Raw genomic sequence first — 20861 nt, forward strand, 5'->3', positions numbered from 1 at the left:
ATGCACTCTGGGGTGTATCAAAAACAATGTATATCTTTTGAGAAAATTTCAGTGTGCAAAGACTTAAAACTTTACTGTTGCTTCATTAAAATAAACAGTTTAGTTACACTGGTGGAATAAAATATTTTAAACTATTTACTTCAATTATGAAAACTGTGTCAGGGTTTATGCACTGTTAGTGACGCCTATCTTCTTTTCTTTGTGTTGCTTTAAGATTTCTACCCTCAGTCTGTTTTTTTTTTTCCTCAGTCTGTTTTAATAAACCCACGAACTTCTCATCCAAGTTTAATTTAGAAAAAGGTCTTTTCTGACTCTGATTAGCATTCATTTTAATTTTCTTCTTTTTTTGAACCTCATCAGAGTCTATTTTTTTCTTGTTGCTTTTGTTGCTCTGTTTCAGAAAAATCAAATCAATTATTTTCATCCTTATCCTTACTTTGTTTCTCCTCAGCTTTCCACTCCACTTCTTGAACTTTTTCTTGTGTTTTTTCTTCTTGGAGTCGCTTTTGTTTTTCTTCTTCCTCCTTTCTAAGATTTTCTTTCCATAAGTTTTCTTTTCCTTGTTTTGCTTTCCTTTACATGAAAGAAAAAGAGTTTGCATAATGTCCTCAATTTTTTTTTATGCAAAATAAAAATGTAATAGAAGATCTTGTTCCTGACAAACTAAAGAAAAATTATGTATTTCTTATATGTTTAAATTTAATCTTAGGGACTTCCCTGGTGGCGCAGTGGTTGAGAATCCACCTGCCAATGCAGGGGACACAGGTTTGAGCCCTGGGCCAGGAAGATCCCACATGCAGCGGAGCAACTAAGCCCGTGTGCCACAACTACTGAGCCTGCGAGCCACAACTACTGAGCCCATGGGCCACAACTACTGAAGCTCACGCACCCTAGAGCCTGTGCGCCACAACTACTGAGCCCATGCACCACAACTACTGAAACCTGTGTGCTCTAGGGCCCACATGTTGCAACTACTGAGCCCGTGTGCTGCAACTACTGAAGCCCGTGCGCCTAGAGCCTGTGCTCTGCAACAAGAGAAGCCACCGCAATGAGAAGCCCGCACACCGCAACGAAGAGTAGCCCCTGCTCGCCGCAACTAAAGAAAGCCCGCGTGTAGCAATGAAGACCCAACACAGCCAAAAATAACAAAATTAAAAAAAAAATACAATCTTATATAGCTACATATTTATTATATATAGCAAAGAGATATTAGTAGGGGGGTGTGGAGAAACCATGGGGATCAGGGCTGAAGGGGAAAACCAATTAATCAATCACTTAATCAAGAGAGAAACTAAGCACAAGTAGATGAGCTAGGGAGTATGACTAACAATTTCTCACACTCTCAAATTTCTTCCTGCCAGCCAACTTCCCAAACCCAAGAAAAAAATTGTAATGGAACTGTTCAGAAAACAAATCTAAAAATTACATCTAAATTTCCTTCCCTTCTCTCCAGATTCTTCACAAGGACTGCTGTCAAACTCTTATTCCCACTATCCTAGCTAATCCCTGTTTTCGGGATTTAGTCATTGCTGTGAAAATAGGAAATGCTGCTGGACAGATTATCTACTTCTTATGTTACCATTTAAAAGTCTTTTTCATTTGTTAGATTTTAGATAATAGAGCATTTTTCCTCTATAGGTCCATACTTCTGTACATGTTTCTATGACATTTGATATAGCTGCAGCTTGGTTTCTAGCTGGTCAAGATGGTCTAAGATCAGCTTAGTTGTTTTAGTATTAGAATTAATGCTCACTGGAGTTCTCCTTGCATATACTTTTTATGATCTTACTGGAGGCAGAGCAGTCACCACTAATTAGCACCTTCTTCAAGTCTCAGCACACATTATCAGGGGCTGTGAAGATTGTGACTGGATGCATCCCTAGGATTTGGGGGCATTTATGACCCACCAAGGTGAAAGTCTTGGCTTAATTCCATATCTCTCTTCCTATAATTCCTGGAGGAATTTGGAAATCCTGGATAATTCCAAAAACTGTAGACCCACTCAGTCATGAACCCTTCCTCCTCATCCCCCAAATGTCTTATAATTCATACTCCTGGTTCATTATCCCACAACTAACTTCCTCTCAACTCTTTGCAAATCCTCCTACACCCTCTATCACTTTGCAGAGTGCTTTCTCTAGCACTTTCCGTAACTGACATCCAGCTCTCCTTTGACAGGCATGCATCTCTTGCAGTCCTTAAGCAATTCCGACCAATATTCCCTTTCTCAGTTCTCGGTAACTTTCCCTGACACTCTCCCACGCCTAGGATGACACAACCTACCTTTATTTAAATTCCCATAGCATTATAAACACCACTATCAGAGTACCTGCCACATATTTACTGGGATAGAGAAAAGACTAGAGAGTTAAGAGAATAAAAAATTAAATTTTGGTAAAGTTTCTATGTGCGTGTTTGTGGATGAGAAACTGGTCCACGGCCAGAAGATGCTTCAGAAGTTGGACAAAGAGGTCACATCTACAATGTGAAAACCTGACTATTACCAATAGCTTGGGACGAGAAGGCAACATACCTGAGCAAATGGCCAAGAAATCAAGACGCAGTACTAACACCCAGCTCTGGACCAATTCTACATGTTCTGATTTCTTCCCTCTACTAAAGCAGGATAATGTGCAAGGACAATGAATAAAATGAAAATGTGTATTACTAATATGGTCTGTTGGCCTGAAAGGAATTGTGAGCAATGATGGAGATATATCAAGATACTTGCATGTGTAAACAGAAAATTCTTAACTAGCACATGACAGTCTCCATCTCTGTCAATCAAGAAGATTATTTACTACTAATGAATGAATGAATAAAAGTCGTTTTATTTGAGGATGCTCTTCAGAAGAGTTAAAATAATATTTGTGGAACATTCTGCATGTGACTGGATTTATTTTGATGACTGTCAATTTCTTTGACAACTACTCATTTTACTTTTTAGAAATGGACTTATTATATCTAAGGGAGAGCCCAATAAATTCAAATAGAACTAAAAAAAAACAAAAGAAAGAAAATTCTAACACAGGGACTAGTTGCGCAGCACTGCACAGTTCCCTTGTGCAATGTTAAGTGGCACAAGTTAGGTGGCAAATAAAAGCCTTCTGAATTTGAACTTTACTGTCTCTACATCTATATTATTCTGGTATCTCTTATTAGGGAATCACAAAAGTAGTAGCAATATTCTTTAGAATAAAGAATATTATAGCCATTTGTTTAGCTGTCTGACTCTCCTACTAGAATTATGAGAAATCTAGGGGCAAGGAGTAACCCAGAGTCTACCTGCATCACAGTCAACAGTGACCACTCAGTAAAAATGTGTTAGAGTGGTTATTCTAAAGCCATTAAGAAAAGAGGCCTGCAATATGGTAATGTGTCTTTCTTGCCTTCCCAGTAACTATTAGCTCTTTCATAGACATTATTGTCTACTCTTCTCCAGGGCAAAGAAATGTTGGTTTGTTGATATTTGTTAACTAATTATAATAATTTCTGACACTAGAGAACTTGGGAGAAACATAGGAACATATTAGAAATAGAATCTTACCGATAGAAAAAAAAATCATGCAAAGTCTCTAAATGAATGGTTCTAAGCTTCAGATACCACAACTGTCTCACTTTTCCTTGCTATAAATGTAGGCAGTTGATATAGCTCAGATATATACAAAGAAGCCTGCATCAACATGGCATTTCTACACTCAGTATTACACTCTATAAAATTAAGTACTTGGTTTTTACGATTTTTCAGGAAACGGTAATGGATTTATTATGGAGAGATAGAAATAATGAGTGCTTATTACCTGCAAAACATTATACTTGGTTCTTTAGTTTTATTTAATTCTGAGTTACTTATGAGGTATGCATTAATGTTTCTATTTTTCAGATGGAAAAACTGAGGTTCCAAAAGGTAAAGTGACTTAACCAAGATCATCCAGATAGTAAGTGGTAGATCAAGAAGTCTAAACCAGGTCTGACTCCAAAGTCTGTATTTTTCACTAATGGAACATAAAATTGGTTACTGTAAACTCAGTCCACAAAAGAAGGACTGAACTTCTAAAATTTAGAATCTAATTAGCATCTTAGGATAATCATTTTATTCCCCTTAATTTTTCATAGTCAAACTAAAACTATGGACAACAAAATTAGAATTCTAATAGCAATATAGTATAATAAATTTATCAACTATATTACCTTGTAGCCTCGTCTTCTAGTTTCTTTTTCTGTATTAGCTCTGATCTTTTTCTTTCAATTTCCCTCAGTTTGTCCCGTTTGATCTTATAAAGTTGTTCAAGGGCTAACTGCTGTGTATTGTAGCTTTCTCTCAGTTCCTAAGGAGAAGATAAAAAGTCAACGTGGCATTGCTTTAAATACTTTTGTCTTATGCAAAAATGTGGCAACTGCATTAAAAGATAAAAATCATAAAGCAAGTTAAACTAAAGTAAAAAGATTAAAAGTCTTAAAAAATCTAGATGATTGAAAAATTCTTGAAAACAGTAAGTATTTAAGGTATGTGGCCACTGAGGACAAATGCATGTTAAAATCATCTGCTTTTATATTAATTCATTTCTAAGGAACACAGAATCTTTCACAAGCCAATTCTTTGATTTAGTACTTCATTTTCAATAAAAAACCAATCTACTAAAAATACGGGGAAATAATTTGCTTGTTATAACATTTGAAGAGGAATTTTGTTCAGTCATATTTTTGACACATGTAATTTAACCAAGTTACCCATAACTTTTACCCAGTAAAATAGTGAACTAAACACAGAAGCAATTATTCAATAATTTAATAATTATTCAATATTTATTTAATTTAAATAATAATATATTAAATAATTTAATAACTAAAAATGGAAAAGATAATGTCTACCTAAAACCATGACTAGAATGGGCCAAAATAATGAAAAGTATTCCAAACAGGAATTAAAATAAACAACTGTTTATTGAGCATCTAGCTCTGTGCAAAGTGCTATGAAGATTCACAGCGATCCAATCCAAGGCCGTCTGACTCCCAAGTCTATAGTTCTTGTCTTCAAAGAGTTCACAGTCTCAAAGTAAAGTGCCAAAATCTGGGATATAGATAAGTGTCTCCGCAGAAACTTGTGATTATCTGTTCAGCATTTCCTTTCCCTCTTCTGCTAACAGCACCCTTCCTCCTTTTGGGAAGCTGATTTACCCCCCAATCCCACCCTTCTATGTGGTTTTGATGAGTCTGTCAGATTCAGTGCTCCTCCCACTCCCACCCAAGTGTGGTCACTTATCTAAACAATCACAGCACCTCACCTCCCTGGCAAGAATGACTGGTTCAAAGGATGTGCACATGATCCAGGCTGGGCCACAATCCCTTCCCGGGATTCAGATATATTGAAGAGGGGAGAAAGAAGTCTTTCCTTCACTAAACTCATTAAAATGGGATAAGGTAAACCTGGAGCTGCCCCACTTCCTAGTGAGGCCAGCAGGGGTAGGAATGAAGTCAAAACAGGAAAGAGAGAAGCAAAGATTAGAGATAGAGCTGGAGAGAGAGGGAGTGCTGGGGGAACCAAATCTCCAACTTCATTCCTGTGTCTAGGAACTGCCCTGTCTACTGATTCAGTCAGTGGTCTTAGTACTCTTGCAATAACCACTCTTTTCAGCTTAACTATTTTGAACTGAATTTCTTTTACTTGGAATCTATAGAATCCTGAACAAGGGAGTAGAAAAAGCCTGGGATAAGAAAGAGGAAAAAAAAACAAAAACCTAAGAAACTCCCACAAAAACCTGAAGTAAACAAAAGAGATCTCATGGCAAAGGTGGGAGCTTCGACATTTAGATAGAATTTTTTGGTAAAATATGTCTTGGGGCATCCATCTACACACAAAAACAAAACTCCAAACCACAAACAAACAAACGAAAACGACCTAAGCTCTACTTCTTTTCAGGAATAAAAATATTTTATAGGTGAACCCTTTTAACTTGATTGAAATGGTAGATCTAATCTGAGTAAATGTGGTATCCAGAGACTATGTCCAAAATGTCTAAGATCAAGACTTGCAGCTTAAGACAACAAGAATACAAATACTACATTCATAGAAAAGTTTTCACAGATCTCAGCTTCTGTAGTTCTCTTTGTTGCACCTTTCTCTAAACTCTATTGACGGGACTTCCCGGGCGGTCCAGTGGTTAAGACTTCGCCTTCCAATGCAGGGGGTGCGGGTTCGATCCCTGGTCAGGGAGCTAAGATCCCACATGCCTCGCGGCCAAAAAACCAAAACATAAAACAGAAGCCATATCGTAAAAAATCAATAAAGACTTTAAAAATGGTCCACATCAAAAAAATCGTTTAAAAAAAACCCCAAACAACTATATTGAAAAGCAGAAGACTACAATGGTTACAATCTGTGGAGAAGCGGTGTGGTTTAGTGATAAGGACTCATGGAGCATGGGTCTGGAATAAGAATGCCAAGGTCTGAATCAGGCTCTGTCTGTGACTAGCTGAGTAATCTTAGGAAAGTTACTTAACAGTCTCCTCATCTGTAAAATGGGGTTAATTATAGTACATGCCTCACAACACTGCTATGAGGACTGAATGGGTTAATACACATAAAGTGCTTACAATAGTGCAGGGCACATAGTAAGTCCTCAATAAATATTAGCTATATTATTGGCTGAAGTCATAAATAGAATTATAAGTTTAAAACGAGAGTAAAGAGGAGCCAAATTAATGTCTGATCTTAATATGGCTGTAAGGTTAGCCCCCTAACTTGTCCTTTAAAATACTGTTCCAAGTCTTCCTTCATTAGCCCATTCCTCCAGTGTGTGAGTTAACGAGCTTCCTTGTGCTCCCCAAGACGTTCTGTGCATTCCCCTATCACAGGCAGTGTCTTCTGACTGTGTGACTGTCTCCACTGGAGTGAGTTTCTTGACAACAGGACTGTCTTTCATCAAGGTATCCCCACACAAGAGAGAGCCTGGTACAGTGTAGTTATTTAATTAGTATTTACTGAATGAATGAAAATACATAAACCATAGTCAATGCATATTAATAAGATTTGAAGAGCACCACAGGGCTTCCCAAAAACATTTCCTCTGCCTGACTTACAATGATCCTAGAAATTCTTATCATTAGACTCACTCCTCTGAGTTAAGTCATGCTTCCAGGAGGTCCTGGTTAAATCTATCAGTTAACTATCACTTTGCTGTACAGTAGAAATTAACACAACATTGTAAATCAACTATACTTCAATTAAAAAAAAAATCTATCCGTTAACTGAAAAGAAGTAAACAATCTGCACTTACGAACAGAACTGTACTCCATCTTAATGGAATAATAGATCATTCTTTTCAGGTTAAGGAAGTTCTCTTCCATTCCTAATATGCTAATAACTTTTTCATTTTTTAATCATGAATAGATGTTAAATTTTATCAAATACCTTTTCTGCATTTAGTGAGATGAGCATACTATTTTTCTCCTTTAATCTGTTTATATGGTAAATTACAGTCAACAGTTTTATATGTCAAATCATCTTTGCATGGCTAAGATAAATCCAACTTGGTCATAATGGAGTATCCTTCTTATAAATTTCCATATTCAACTTTTCAATATTCTTTAGAATTTTTGCCTCTATGCTAAATTGGTCTATAATGATCCTTTCTTATACTATTCTTATCAAATTTTGAGGTTTATGATAGTTTCATACAATAAGTTGGGAATATTCCCTCTTCTACATTTTGAAACAGATATGTAACACTGGAGTTATTTATTCCTTCAGTAAAATTCTGGGTCTGGATTCTCTTTTAGGGAAGATTTTAAACTATGGAATTAAAATATTTTGTGACAATAGAGCTACCTAAATATTTTATTTTTCTTGAGCCAGTTTCAGCAAATTCTGATTTGTTCATTTCACCTATGTTTTCATATTTATGTGCAAAATTTTTCATAATAGTCCCTTCTCTTTTATTGTTTGCAATGTATTTAGTTATAGTTCCTTTTCACTCCTCTATTTTTATTTTGTTTTTAAATTAAGTCTTGCCACAGGTTTGTTAATTTTATTAATCTATAAAGAGAGCCAAACTTTGGCTTTCTTGATTCTCTGTATTAAATATCTGTGTTCTGTTTCACTAATTTCCTTCTACTTTTTTCCCTTTATTACGCTAGTCTTTTTCTAGCTTCTTAAGTTGAACACTTAGCTTATAAATTTTCATCTTTTTTAAAAAAAAAATAACCATTTAAGGTCAAATCCTGACTCTCTGGGTTGAATTTCTGCTTGCTACCTGTGTGACCCTGGGCAACTTAATTTACTCCTATGTGAAATGTGAACAAATAATAGAACCTACCTCATCGGGTTAATATTAAGGATTAAATAAATTAATATAAGTAAAACATTTAGAACAGTACCAGTCACAGATAAAGCCTTTAATAAATCCTGACTATTATTAGTATATCTTGATTTATGAATTAGAAAATAGTTATTGACTCCTGATATGGAATATGGGGAATCTGCTCATTTACACTATCCCCCATCTCCTCTCCATTTTCCAGTGTTTGTTATAATTTAAAAATATACTTATTCTACTATTTCATTTCATAAACATTTGACAACATTTTGCAACTCAATTTTTCTCCAAGTTTTTATTTTGAAAACTTTCAGATCTACAAAAAATTTGACTAAGTTGAAGATGCTGATGCTTTCACCCCTAGAACTTCATCATTATTCTACGTAACTACGGTGTCAATGTCAGTACCAAACTAAAGAAATTTGACAGTGACATAATAATCTTAATACAGAATTCATATTCAAAAGATGTTCCCTCCCAATAGTGTAAATATTATCCTTAATAACAGCTTTTTTTTTGGCTCCATAATCCAATCAAGGACCATACACTTCATTTTGTCATTGTGAGAAGATTTCCTCCATCTTTTATGAGATTCACATTTTTAGAGTGTGGGTTAGTCAGCTATTTTACAGACCAAACCACAATTTGAGTTTGTCTAATTATTTCCTTACACTTACATGGATGAAATATTTTTGGCAAAAATAGTATAGAAGTGATGTGTCTTTTTCAGTGCATCATATCAGGAGACACATAATGTCAGCTTCTGCCATTTGGGTAATGTTAAATTTGACTGCTTGGTTGAGGATGGTTTACCAGTTTCCGGCCCGAGTATTTTCTTTGCTCTTCATTGCCATTTCTAGATGATTATTTCTTCTCACTCTTACAAACTCCATCTTTTTCTGAGGCTCAGAATAACATCCAGCAGTACCACCCTCCCCTTCCTCTTTATTGTCATCTATGGATCACCTGGTCACTGATCCTCATTCACTCATTTTCATTATTCTTCCAGTCTTTGACATCAACGTAGATGACCCCATCAAAACCTCAACTCAGACTGATCTCCTCAAACACGGGGAGGGGGAAGTGTAAGCCTGGACGAAGTGAGAGAGTGGCATGGACATATATACACTACCAAATGTAAAACAGATAGCTAGTGGGAAGCAGCCGCATGGCACAGGGAGATTCGCTTGGTGCTTTGTGTCCACCAAGAGGGGTGGGATAGGGAGGGTGGGAGGGAGACGCAAGACGGAGGAGAAATGGGGATATATGTATATGTATAGCTGATTCATGTTGTTATACAGCAGAAACTAACACACCATTGTAAAGCAATTATACTCCAATAAAGATGTTAAAGAAAAAAAAAAAAAGAAAGGTAGGGGTTGAAATAGTAACATGGGAAATATCAGAGTCAAGTAACAACTAAGAACATGTGGTTTATTTGATGCTGAGTTGAAAACTGTAAGAACTGGTGTCCAGGGTCCTGATAGGACTTGAGCAGCTCTGCTAAGTCACTCTAAGTGACCAGAAACTATGAATTCAAAAGCATTCTCAATGTTCATTCTTGGGGCTAAACATATATTTCAGCACACTGGAGGAAAATTTTCCAAGTGAATATTATACAGATAAGAAGGCTTAATTATCCCTTGGCATTGTTCCTTTCCTGCCTCAGAATTATTGAAAAAAATATTGAAAAACACAAATAGGATTTATGCAAATGTAAGTATTTGACATTAGATTTTCTGTATAGGTAGTTTTATAAAACATAATTATAATAAAGTGTATATGGTTTAAGAAGGTTATAAAGTTTAAAAGCATCACAGTAGGAGGATTATAACTTTCTATTGTGATAAAATCCATCGAAAATAAAACTTCCCATTTTGACTAAAAAAAGAAAAAACAAAACAACTGATCTCCTCAACAATCACTTTTTTTTTACTCCATTTAATCCCTCATTTGCATTATTATACCCTGAATCTTGTCATCATCACAAAGAGAACTACCACTAATCAGTATCCCATTTTCCAAACATAAGTTCTTATTCTTCAAGCTTTTCTTATATATGGTACATCCATTTCAACAGGTTTCCAACCTCACTGAGACCTCCATTCTGTTGACCCTATCATCCTCTCTTTTTTCATCAGCACCCCTTCCTCTCTTCATATCCCTTCATGTCCAGTACATATTTGAGTTCATGTTTATCACAATTACTGTGTTAAGATCTGTAGCTCCCTTGTTCCTCCCTCTCTGCCCATGTCTATTAAAACCTCAAACCCGTATGAATCTATTAACCTATGTAATCATCCTTTTCCATGCTTACACATAAACAGCTGAACTTCGGTGGAGAAAAAAAAATAGACACAATTAGGACTGCTGTTTTCAATTTAAATTCATGAACTCCAACTTCAAATAGGCATTCAACATTGCTCAGGACACCTACTGTTTTCCTCTACTAAGCTTGCACTCCCCACCCCCACTAAGATGTGTATTTCATGCCTACTTTTTACTCCTGAAATTTCCCAATCTTCCATTCATTCTTTTCACTACCAGCCAATAATCTTGCCTCATTAAGCCAGACTGGAACTCCCTCATCTTTCCATCTCAAAAGCAATAAAACTTCCTGCATCTGTATCCATCTCCTTCTAGCCTAGTTTGAGTTATTCCATGTCCTCAACCACCCATGAAGACTCCTTGTAATGATCCAACTTGCTTCTGATTTTAGGTTTTGAAGCTATCAACTTCCTACTCTCCACCAACAAATTTAACCGACTTCACACCTATCTTATCCCCATATGTTACACTGGAAGTATTCTTTTTCTCTTGTCCTTCCATCTATGCTCCAGATTATATCTTAATCTGCTTCCTTGGGACTTTGCTCTATCAATTATCACTACTTTATACAGTCAATCTCAATCTCTCACTTTCCTCCTCCTTCCCTTCCTCTCTCTTCTACTTTAACTCTTGTCTTTCTTTTCTTTCTTCCTTTTTTTGAATTTAAAAAATAGCCTTTACTTAAAAGAATAAATTACACGGAATCAGAAGTTTTCCTAAAACCTGGGATACATGGTTTTCTGCTGTTTTTTGACTAATTTCTTTCTACTTTTTTCTCATAAACTCTATATACCAATACTAACTCTAAATGCTGTATATTTTCTGACTGAGAACATTCAAAACCATTCATTCATTCGACAAGTATGTATTGCCACACATGATGTTCCATGCACTGTTCTAGGTGCTGGGAATTCAGCAACGAAATATTTGGCTTGAGCCTGGCAATCATCTTTAAGATGTTGAGATGGATAAGGTTAGTTACCTAAAAAGCTTAATTTTCTCCATTTCCATTCTTCTGTCCTAACAGAAACTATCCATTTCTCATGTATCCATATGCTGCACAAAAAGGTGAGACCACTTTCAAGGGTGGTCCTAATTATTCTTTTATTTTTCAACTTTATTAAAGTATAATTGGTAAATAAAAACTGTATATAGGGCTTCCCTGGTGGCGCAGTGGTTGAGAGCCTGCCTGCCAATGCAGGGGACACGGGTTCGTGCCCTGGTCTGGGAGGATCCCGTGTGCCGCGATTGCTGAGCCTGCGCGTCTGGAGCCTGTGCTCCGCGGCGGGAGAGGCCGCGATGGTGGGAGGCCCGCGCACCGCGATGAGGAGTGGCCCCCGCTTGCCGCGGCTGGAGAAAGCCCTCGCACAGAAACGAAGACCCAACACAGCCATAAATAAATTAAATAAATAAATAAATAAAACTGTATATATTTAAGGTATACAATTTGCTGCTTCAATACACATATACACTGTGAAATGATCACCGTAATCAAGCTAGTTAACATATTCATTTCCTCATATAGTTACCATTCCCTCCTTCCCCCCGCTCCTTCTCTTCCCCCCTCCCTCCCTCCGTCTCTCTCTCCCTCTCTCTCTTGTCTCTCTCCCTCCCTCCCTCCCTCCCTTCCTTCCTCTCTTTCTTTCTGTGGTGAGAATGTTTAAGATATATACTCTTAACAATACTGTATTGTAGAGTTGAAATTTTCTAACTATAGTCACCATGCTGTGCAGTAGATTTCACAATTTATCCATCTTGCATAACTGAAACTTTGTATCCTTTGTCATCTTTCTTAAGCAAAGTTTTCCTCATGCTCTCTTTTCACTCTCCTAGAGAGCTGTTCACACGCACTCCACCCCTCCTCAGCTCCCATTCATTCCTGATCTGCCGCAGTCCAGCCTCTGCTGGTCACTCAACTGAGACGGCACTTTCAGCAAGGTCTTCAAAGGCCTCCTTGTTGACAATTCAATGGATACTTTTCAGTACTAAGTTAACTGACTGCTCTGTATCATTTCCAATGACCACAGAAAGCCTCTTTTCTTGCTTTCTGTAACAATAGTCGGTCTCCTGACCACTCTGACAGTATAGGTTTCATTCCCTTTTACATTCCTAAATTGCCTCTGATGAAACCTCAACAAGCAGTGAAAGGTTGGAAGGCAGGAAGCAGAAGGAAGAAAGAAAAACAAGAGACAAAAATAATCTGCTAGCCTGTGGAGAATCAAATGCTAACTTGAAGAATCAGACTTCTGTGTGTGCGTACAGTCCACAAATATCATCAAACTGCACTGTATACGTGAAGAAACTTAGGTTTACATTTCTGTGTGATCTGCAGCAAAAGTTCTAAGACCAGATAATCTGGCCATTCATGCTATAACCATAAAGGAAAGGATGATACCATCTTTCCAACTGCCCTACCTTTGCTTAGGTAACAAATGAGCTCTACTTATGTTCCTGTCTTCATTGTGTGTATATATGTAATTGCCCTATTGCCATCCATTTTAGTACTGAGTAGAATACAGTCGAAAATCTACTAGGGTCAGCAAGTGGTAAATATAAAGCAACTTTCTTTAAACTAAATTAAAATAGGAATTCATTGAATGTTTTAAATATTCTTTGTGCTATCTATACATGACAAAGTGAACTACTTATTTATAAATATGATTTAAACATTTTTATCTGTGGTGCAAGCATATCTAAATATGAGGCCTGATAACTAGACAAAACTAAAGCTGCACCTGCATTATTGGTTCTTTAAGATTTTTCCTTATAGCAGTATTAGGAAGCAGCCTGATATATACATGACATAACCTTGCACGAGATTTCAAAAGGTATAAGTTTTATTTTAAACAGTAATTTCAGTGACATGGATAAATAATTTAATCTCACATTCCCTTAGTTTCCCTTTTAACTGAATGAGTAATCATCCCATCAGTTAGCCCAACTCACAGGGATGCTGTATGGGAACCAGGAAATATTTCTCAGTGTCTTGGGCTCCTCATGAGAAAGGTTACTCTGGGCAACCCTACTGATTCCTGGCATTAGACTCAAACAGGCAGTGAGACAGCAGAAGGATATTTAAGCAAGCAGAAAGAAAAATGTCTATACTGTATATGTTATTTCAAACAAGGATATTTAGATAAATGCAAAGAATAGTCTAGTTTTTAAAAAAAGACAACAGTAAAGTAACTCAAAGAAAAGGAGCTAGATATTAGAAAATAACCTTAAGTAAGAGGAAGAGGTTGTTGAGACAGCTTAGCAGAGACAAAAGGCACTGAAGAAGAGAGTCATCCATATTCCCACACTGTAAGATAAGGCAGATAAAAAGCCAATTAAACTAGGTACAGATTTTTAAAAAAATAATGTAGGGAAGATAACTTGGCTGGTTTGTCTGTCCATCAATGACAAATTATTTGGTTTTCTTTAAATTTTTTTTCTACAGAATATATGCTTGTGTAGAATGTATTATTAACATTATTCACCTCAAACTTCCCTTTCTTAACGGAAGCCACCATGGTTTCTTTTACCATTCTGTTTACTCTATGGTTGGTGTAACATTATTCTAAATAAGTTAGCAAAATGAAAGTCACATGAAGAGACACAGAGCTGCCTGAAAAGCTTTGTAATACGTTATGCTCTAAAAACTTCATGCTTCATTAGCAAGGGAGTAACTGAAACTAGTCCCAAATTTTAATCATGTGCCATTACTCTGGTTGCTAGCTTTTAATATTTTCTTTCACGGGCATGGCTTCAGTATACAACTAACACTGCACAGAATGATAAGCATATGGTATACGTTTTGGACATCTGTTCTGCCACTGCAGCAAATAATGAATCATGAATCTACTTTTCATGCAAAATTTTTAGTGCCAAATTATGCTTTGGATTTCATTGGTTATGGCATTATTTCACAAAGGTTAATTAAATTGTAAAAAAAAAAAAAAAGAATTTAGCGTGTTAAAAGAGCCTCTACAACCTGGACTATTTAAAATTTTCCATATTTCCCATTTTCAAATTTGCCTAAGATCATTCTGGCTGAGATCTAATACTGACTAATCTAATCTAATTGTAATACTGACAAAGGTAATTATTTTTTAAATGTATAGATGCCAATAAAAACAGTCATCAAAAACTGGAAACTATGGTAAATTATATATTTACACGACTCAATGTTTACAATACACAGAGAACATTAAAAACAATCCTGCAATTCTGGTATAGCTCAAATTATAAAAATAAATTATGAAATGTACTATATATAACAATAATAGCTTCAGTTATTCATTAAATCAAAATAAGGAAGGTAAAAAGGCAGCTAACTAAAAATGAATATAATAGAAGATAAATACCTTTAGTTGATTGTTAAACGAATCCATTTCTGATAGCTTAGATGCAGTTTCTTTTTCAAGAGCATCTAATTGTTCTTTAAGTCTTTGGCATAATTCTTCCTTTTCTAATGATTTTTTATGAAGTAAACCGACTCCTAAATCTGAAAAACAAACATCATACAGTTTACATTTGGTAGAAGTTCCTGTCATTATCAGTAATTAACATTTACTGTCTGGTCAAATTGGTATAACTAGAGAGCCAAAGGCTATACACACATAAGGTGGATCAACTCAAGGGAAAAAACAATCAGCAGTCATTTCCCTTTTTCAGATATCTTGGAAGATCCTCATATGGAAATGTTATAAGCATTGGTTCTGTACTCAAAAGTACTAGAACTTGAAGCGACGCTCCATTTTGGGTAAGGTGCTTCACCAATCTGATCTGCAGGCTCTCCTATTCAATGGGCATTATGTATCACCCACCTCATATATGAGGTGATGATATAAAGCCATTAGTACAGAGTCTGGCCCATAGTAAATACTCAATTAATAGCACCTATTGTTAAAGAAGCTTTCTATTTATTCTCAGTGCTCCCAAGAATAGGGGAATATTCACTACAAGGACTCAATAAATATTACTAACTGGATCATTCAGTGGTATTATTTTAGGAGGTAGGAACAGAGAGCTTCATTTTATATGACCTTTTCTTACACATTTAGGCAAGGATGAAAAAACTGGATGGAAATATATGATGCAGACTACATTTCAATAAATTAAGATAGCAATCTTACCATCTATTTAAATACAGCTGACCCTTGAACAACTCAGGGGGATTGGAGGGCTGACCCTCTGCTCTGCTGAAAATCCAAGTATAACTTGCAGTTGGCCCTCAGCATACGTGGTTGCAGTTCCTCCATATCCACAGTTCTAAGTCCTTGGATTCAACAACCACGGATCTGTGTAGTACTGTAGTATTTACTTATTGAAAAAAATCTGCATAGAAGTGGACCTGTGCAGTTCAAACCCACGTTGTTCAACGGTCAACTGTACATATTTTAAAACTTTATTGTATTTTTTAAAGTACAGAAATCTAGTACAAAATTCAAATAAAATGAAGCATATAGAGTAAAAAGTAAAAAAGTCTCTCTTCATCTCACCTCCTACCCCCCTCTTAGGTACTTGATATGTGCATATTCAGCATTTCCATGGGGCTTTAATGGGATCACGCTGTCTACACTGCTTAGCAACTTGTTTTAAATTTAATAACACATCTCACCATTAAAGACATCTAGATCTAGTTCATTCCTTAAAATTGCTCCCTGGTAGTCCACATTATGGCTATTCCGTAATTTATGTAACTATTCCCTTTTTGATTGCCATTTAGGTTGTTTCTGATTTCTACTATTAAATAAAAATGCTGCCATAAACATACTTGTATGTACATTTTAACGCACACATGGAAGTATTTTAAAAGGCTAGGAGGTGAAAGAATTGCTACATAAAAGGATGTGCACACTTTAAGTTTGGACAGAAACTGCCAAACTGCCCTTCCAAAAAGCTGTACCAGTAACAATGACACCAAATTACCTGTTTCTGCATATCCCTATCACCAGATACTATCACTCATTTTTCTTTCTTTTTTTTTAACATCTTTATTGGAGTATAATTGCTTTACAATGCTGTGTTAGTTTCTGCTTTACAACAAAGTGAATCAGCTATACTTATACATATATCCCCATAACTCCTCCCTCTTGTGTCTCCCTCCGACCCTCCCTACCTCCCTATCCCATCCCTCTAGGTGGTCACAAAGCACGGAGCTGATCTCCCAGTGCTATGTGGCTGCTTCCCACTAGCTATCTATTTTACATTTGGTAGTGTATATATGTTCATGCCACTCTCTCACTTTGTCCCAGCTTACCCTTCCCCCTCCCTGTGTCCTCAAGTCCATTCTCTACATCTGCATCTGCGTCTTTATTCCTGTCCTGCCCCTAGGTTCTTCAGAACCATTTTTTTTTAGATTCCATATATATGTGTTAGCATACGGTATTTGCTTTTCTCTTTCTGACTTACTTCACTCTGTATGACAGACTCTGGGTCCACCCACTTCACTACAAATAACTCAATTTAATTTCTTTTTATGGCTGAGTAATATTCCATTGTATATATGTGCCACATCTTCTTTATCCATTCATCTGTCGATGGACGCTTAGGTTGCTTCCATGTCCTGGCTATTGTAAATAGAGCTGCAATGAACATTGTGGTACATGACTCTTTTTGAATTATGGTTTTCTCAGGGTATATGCCCAGTAGTGGGATTGCTGGGTCATATGGTAATTTTATTTTTAGTTTTTTAAGGAACCTCCATACTGTTCTCCATAGTGGCTGTATCAATTTACATTCCCACCAACAGTGCAAGAGGGTTCCCTTTTCTCCACACCCTCTCCAGCATTTATTGTTTGTAGATTTTTTGATGATGGCCATTCTGACCGGTGTGAGGTGATACCTCATTGTAGTTTTGATTTGCATTTCTCTAATATTAGTGATGTTGAGCATCCCTTCATGTGTTTGTTGGCAATCTGTATATTTTCTTTGGAGAAATGTCTATTTAGGTCTTCTGCCCATTTTTGGATTGGGTTGTTTGTTTTTTTGATATTGAGCTGCATGAGCTGCTTGTAAATTTTGGAGATTGTATCACTCATTTTTCATTTTTGCTAACTGGCAAAAAAATGCTTATTGTCATTTTAATTTGTCTTTTCTTGACAACTACTGAAATCAAATAAACATCTATTTATATGGCCATCTGGGCTTCCCTGGTGGCGCAGTGGTTGAGAATCTGCCTGCCAATGCAGGGCACACGGGTTCGAGCCCTGGTCTGGGAAGATCCCACATGCCGCGGAGCAACTACGCCCATGAGCCACAACTACTGAGCCTGCGCGTCTGGAGCCTGTGCTCCGCAACAAGAGAGGCCGCGACAGTGAGAGGCCCGCGCACCGCGATGAAGAGTGGTCCCTGCTTGCCGCAACTAGAGAAAGCCCTCGCACAGAAACGAAGACCCAACACAGCCAAAAATAAATAAATTAAATAAATAAATATATGGCCATCTACTTACATTTATCAGCCATCATCTTGAATTGTCTCATCTCAACCTTTGCTGGCTTTTTCCTCCTATTGGCTTGTCTTAGTTTCTGACTTGTATAAGTTCTAAATTCTTGTTGTATCATACATATTTCAATTTTTTTTTTTTTTACTGTTTATGACATCTTTCATCATGAAAAAGTTTTTCATTTTTATTTCATCAAAAACTAAATATTTTCCTTCATAGCTCTATGTATTGTTTGAAGAGACTTTTCTGACACCAAGATTATAAAAATGTTTTCCTCTGTAACATTTTTTTCTAGAGTTATATTTTATGTTTAGCCTCCCACTTTACCTAGAATTTATATCTGCACAGAGTGAGGTAAACAGCTTCTTCACCCCCCTTTCAACTATCCCTCAAATCACTTAATGAAGAGACAGTAACTATCAAAAGCCCATCCCTTCCCCACTGATGTTAAATGCCAACTTTATCTAATCCTAAATTGCCATATATATATATATATATGGGCTTGTTTCTAGACTCTCTATTTAGTTCCAGTGTTCTGTTTCTATTCTGGATTCAATAATACATTATTTTAGGTACTATACCTTTCATAACTCATGTTTCGGTATCTGATAGGGCTAGACTCCTCCGCCTACCAATGTTTTTTCTTTTTAAGTCTTGGCTCATCTTGTGTATTTTCTCTTCTAGGTTAATTTGTGAATTATCTTGTCAAGTTTCATTTAAGGAAACCTGAATAAAACTGAATATATGGATGAATTAGTAGAGAACAAAATAACATCTTTAAAATATTGAGCAAGTTCATTCAGGAATATAATATGTATCTACTTATCCAGGAATCTTTTATGTCAATCAGTGAAGTTTTTATGGCTGTGCATTTCTTCTTTGTTCATTTAACTATGAGAATGCTGATGTGAATGAGACCTTTTTTCCCCTTATTTTCTAAATAAATACTTTTGATATATAGTAAAGTTGCTGATTTTTATATGCTGATTTTGTATCCAGGCACCTTGTTAAATTGTCTTATAATTCTAACAGTTTTCCAGTATTTCAATAAATATTTAATCATTAAATTACACATCTGCTATATGCAAGGCCTTGCACTTTGTTCAATGGTAGGTAAAAGTGAAGGATAAGGCATGGGTCCTATTCTAGTCAAGGTGGGAGACAAGCAATGGGAAAAACAACAGTAAAAGAATATTCATTCTTAGTATTCAAAATGAGCATCAGTAATAATGGATGCTTTCATACTGAATGTGATCATATCACATCTACGAGCACTGTGTTAGGTAACTGAAAGAGGCAACATGGTAGTGTGGTGGGCTTTAGGAGTCAGACACACAAGAATTTGAGACCTACTATTACATGATCTTGGGTAATTACCTATCCTCTGTGAACCTCAATTTTTCCAAGCTGCACAATGGAAATAACAACAACTACTTTACAGGGTTGTTGTAAAGATGAAAGGAAATAATGCATGAAAACTGCCTAGCATGGTGCTTGGCACATGGCTGATAATCTTAAATGGTTACTATTATGGACAGAGGAATCTAAGGGATACTGGGTACTTTGCAAACTCCAAATAAGAGCTTCCTATTCTAAACTGGACTACAGCAAAGATTAATAAATTTATAAAAGCTAAATTGGATCACATTCCACAGAAAAAGAGTAGCTCTACCAGGCCCCTAATAAGACATATTCTACATTCTCTTCACAATCCAAATACTAACAATGAAGATGACAATATACTTTCTACCCTGCACAGATCAGGAGTGCTGCCTTATCCTGCCTCTGGAATGCCTGTGAGGGGTAAGGTAGGAGCTGATACACTTCGAACGGCCAAGAAAAGCATCCTGTGCAAGGAAGATTGTCTGAGACAAGACATCAGTGGAAGGTGGGAGACATAAAAATAGTTCACAAGATCAAATTTTCTATTCCTGGTATTTCTTCGATGTAAAGGGACCTTTACTAGAACAACAGTCCCAGCTTCTTTCTAACTCTTAAATACTTGGTGAGATCTAGATAAGGACCCGGGTGTACACAGCCCTATACCTTTCCTATCCCTTGCTTTCTTGAGGTTGAACTGCCTACAGGAATCTGCATTCTATTTTGTTCGTGCACCCAGTGTCTTACAGGGGCAGCTGTACTGCTCACAGATAAGCCATGCTGTCTAACATCAGCTTTATTAATAATGAGGTGATATTCTGGTCTCTCATGTCTTGCTCCTTTGCCTTATTTCTTAATTTGTTCAGAATTTGGGCAAAGAAGAGGGATGAACCTATTTACTGGCCCGCCTAAAAAACCAAAAGTGTAATAAAGAGCCCTAGAATGAAAAAACTGACAGATACTCAGTGGGAGACATTTAGGATACTTTAGCTAGTTCTAACACATTTGCAGAGTTACTTTTCTTTAAATAAATCTTTCTTCTGCTACATTGTTATTGGCATGCTATCCAATGTAGAGATTTTTTTTTTTCTTCAGTTTCCTGGTTGAGACTTGAATCAAGAGAAGTATTACATTCTCATAAATTACACTGGAATATTTTGTTCCACAGGTGTCAGAGGGCCAAGGTGGTAAAATTCTTTACATGAATCACAAAGTTAAATGATATAAAAGGTCTGGGAAGAGCATACCAGTCTGCTTAGGCCTATCACTGCTGTACACTATCACCCTAGAATCCAACAGGTTTGGCTCCATAGAAAAGTCCCCTCACGAACAGTTCTTTACAATTAGTGCAGGATTTTGCCAAAATGCACATATAGCCTTGTGTTCAAGCCAAACTGAGGTCTTGTTTA

The 20861-nt window shown here is 36.5% G+C and overlaps 1 protein-coding gene across 6 annotated transcripts in view; it reads right to left on the reverse strand.

Moving 5' to 3' along the window:
• Window positions 1-20861, reverse strand: part of ITSN2 (intersectin 2) — a 166079-nt gene that overhangs the window by 77312 nt on the left and 67906 nt on the right. For all 6 annotated transcript variants that reach the window (XM_061168747.1, XM_061168748.1, XM_061168744.1 and 3 more), the window contains exons 16-18: window positions 14990-15129; window positions 4192-4328; window positions 437-573 (exon numbers count right to left, since the gene is read on the reverse strand). In XM_061168747.1, coding sequence (XP_061024730.1) covers window positions 437-573; window positions 4192-4328; window positions 14990-15129 — 414 coding nt within the window. The remainder of the gene's footprint in view (window positions 1-436; window positions 574-4191; window positions 4329-14989; window positions 15130-20861) is intronic.

The sequence above is a fragment of the Eubalaena glacialis genome, chromosome 14, assembly GCF_028564815.1.
Source record: "Eubalaena glacialis isolate mEubGla1 chromosome 14, mEubGla1.1.hap2.+ XY, whole genome shotgun sequence".
NCBI classification, from domain to species: Eukaryota; Metazoa; Chordata; class Mammalia; order Artiodactyla; family Balaenidae; genus Eubalaena; species Eubalaena glacialis.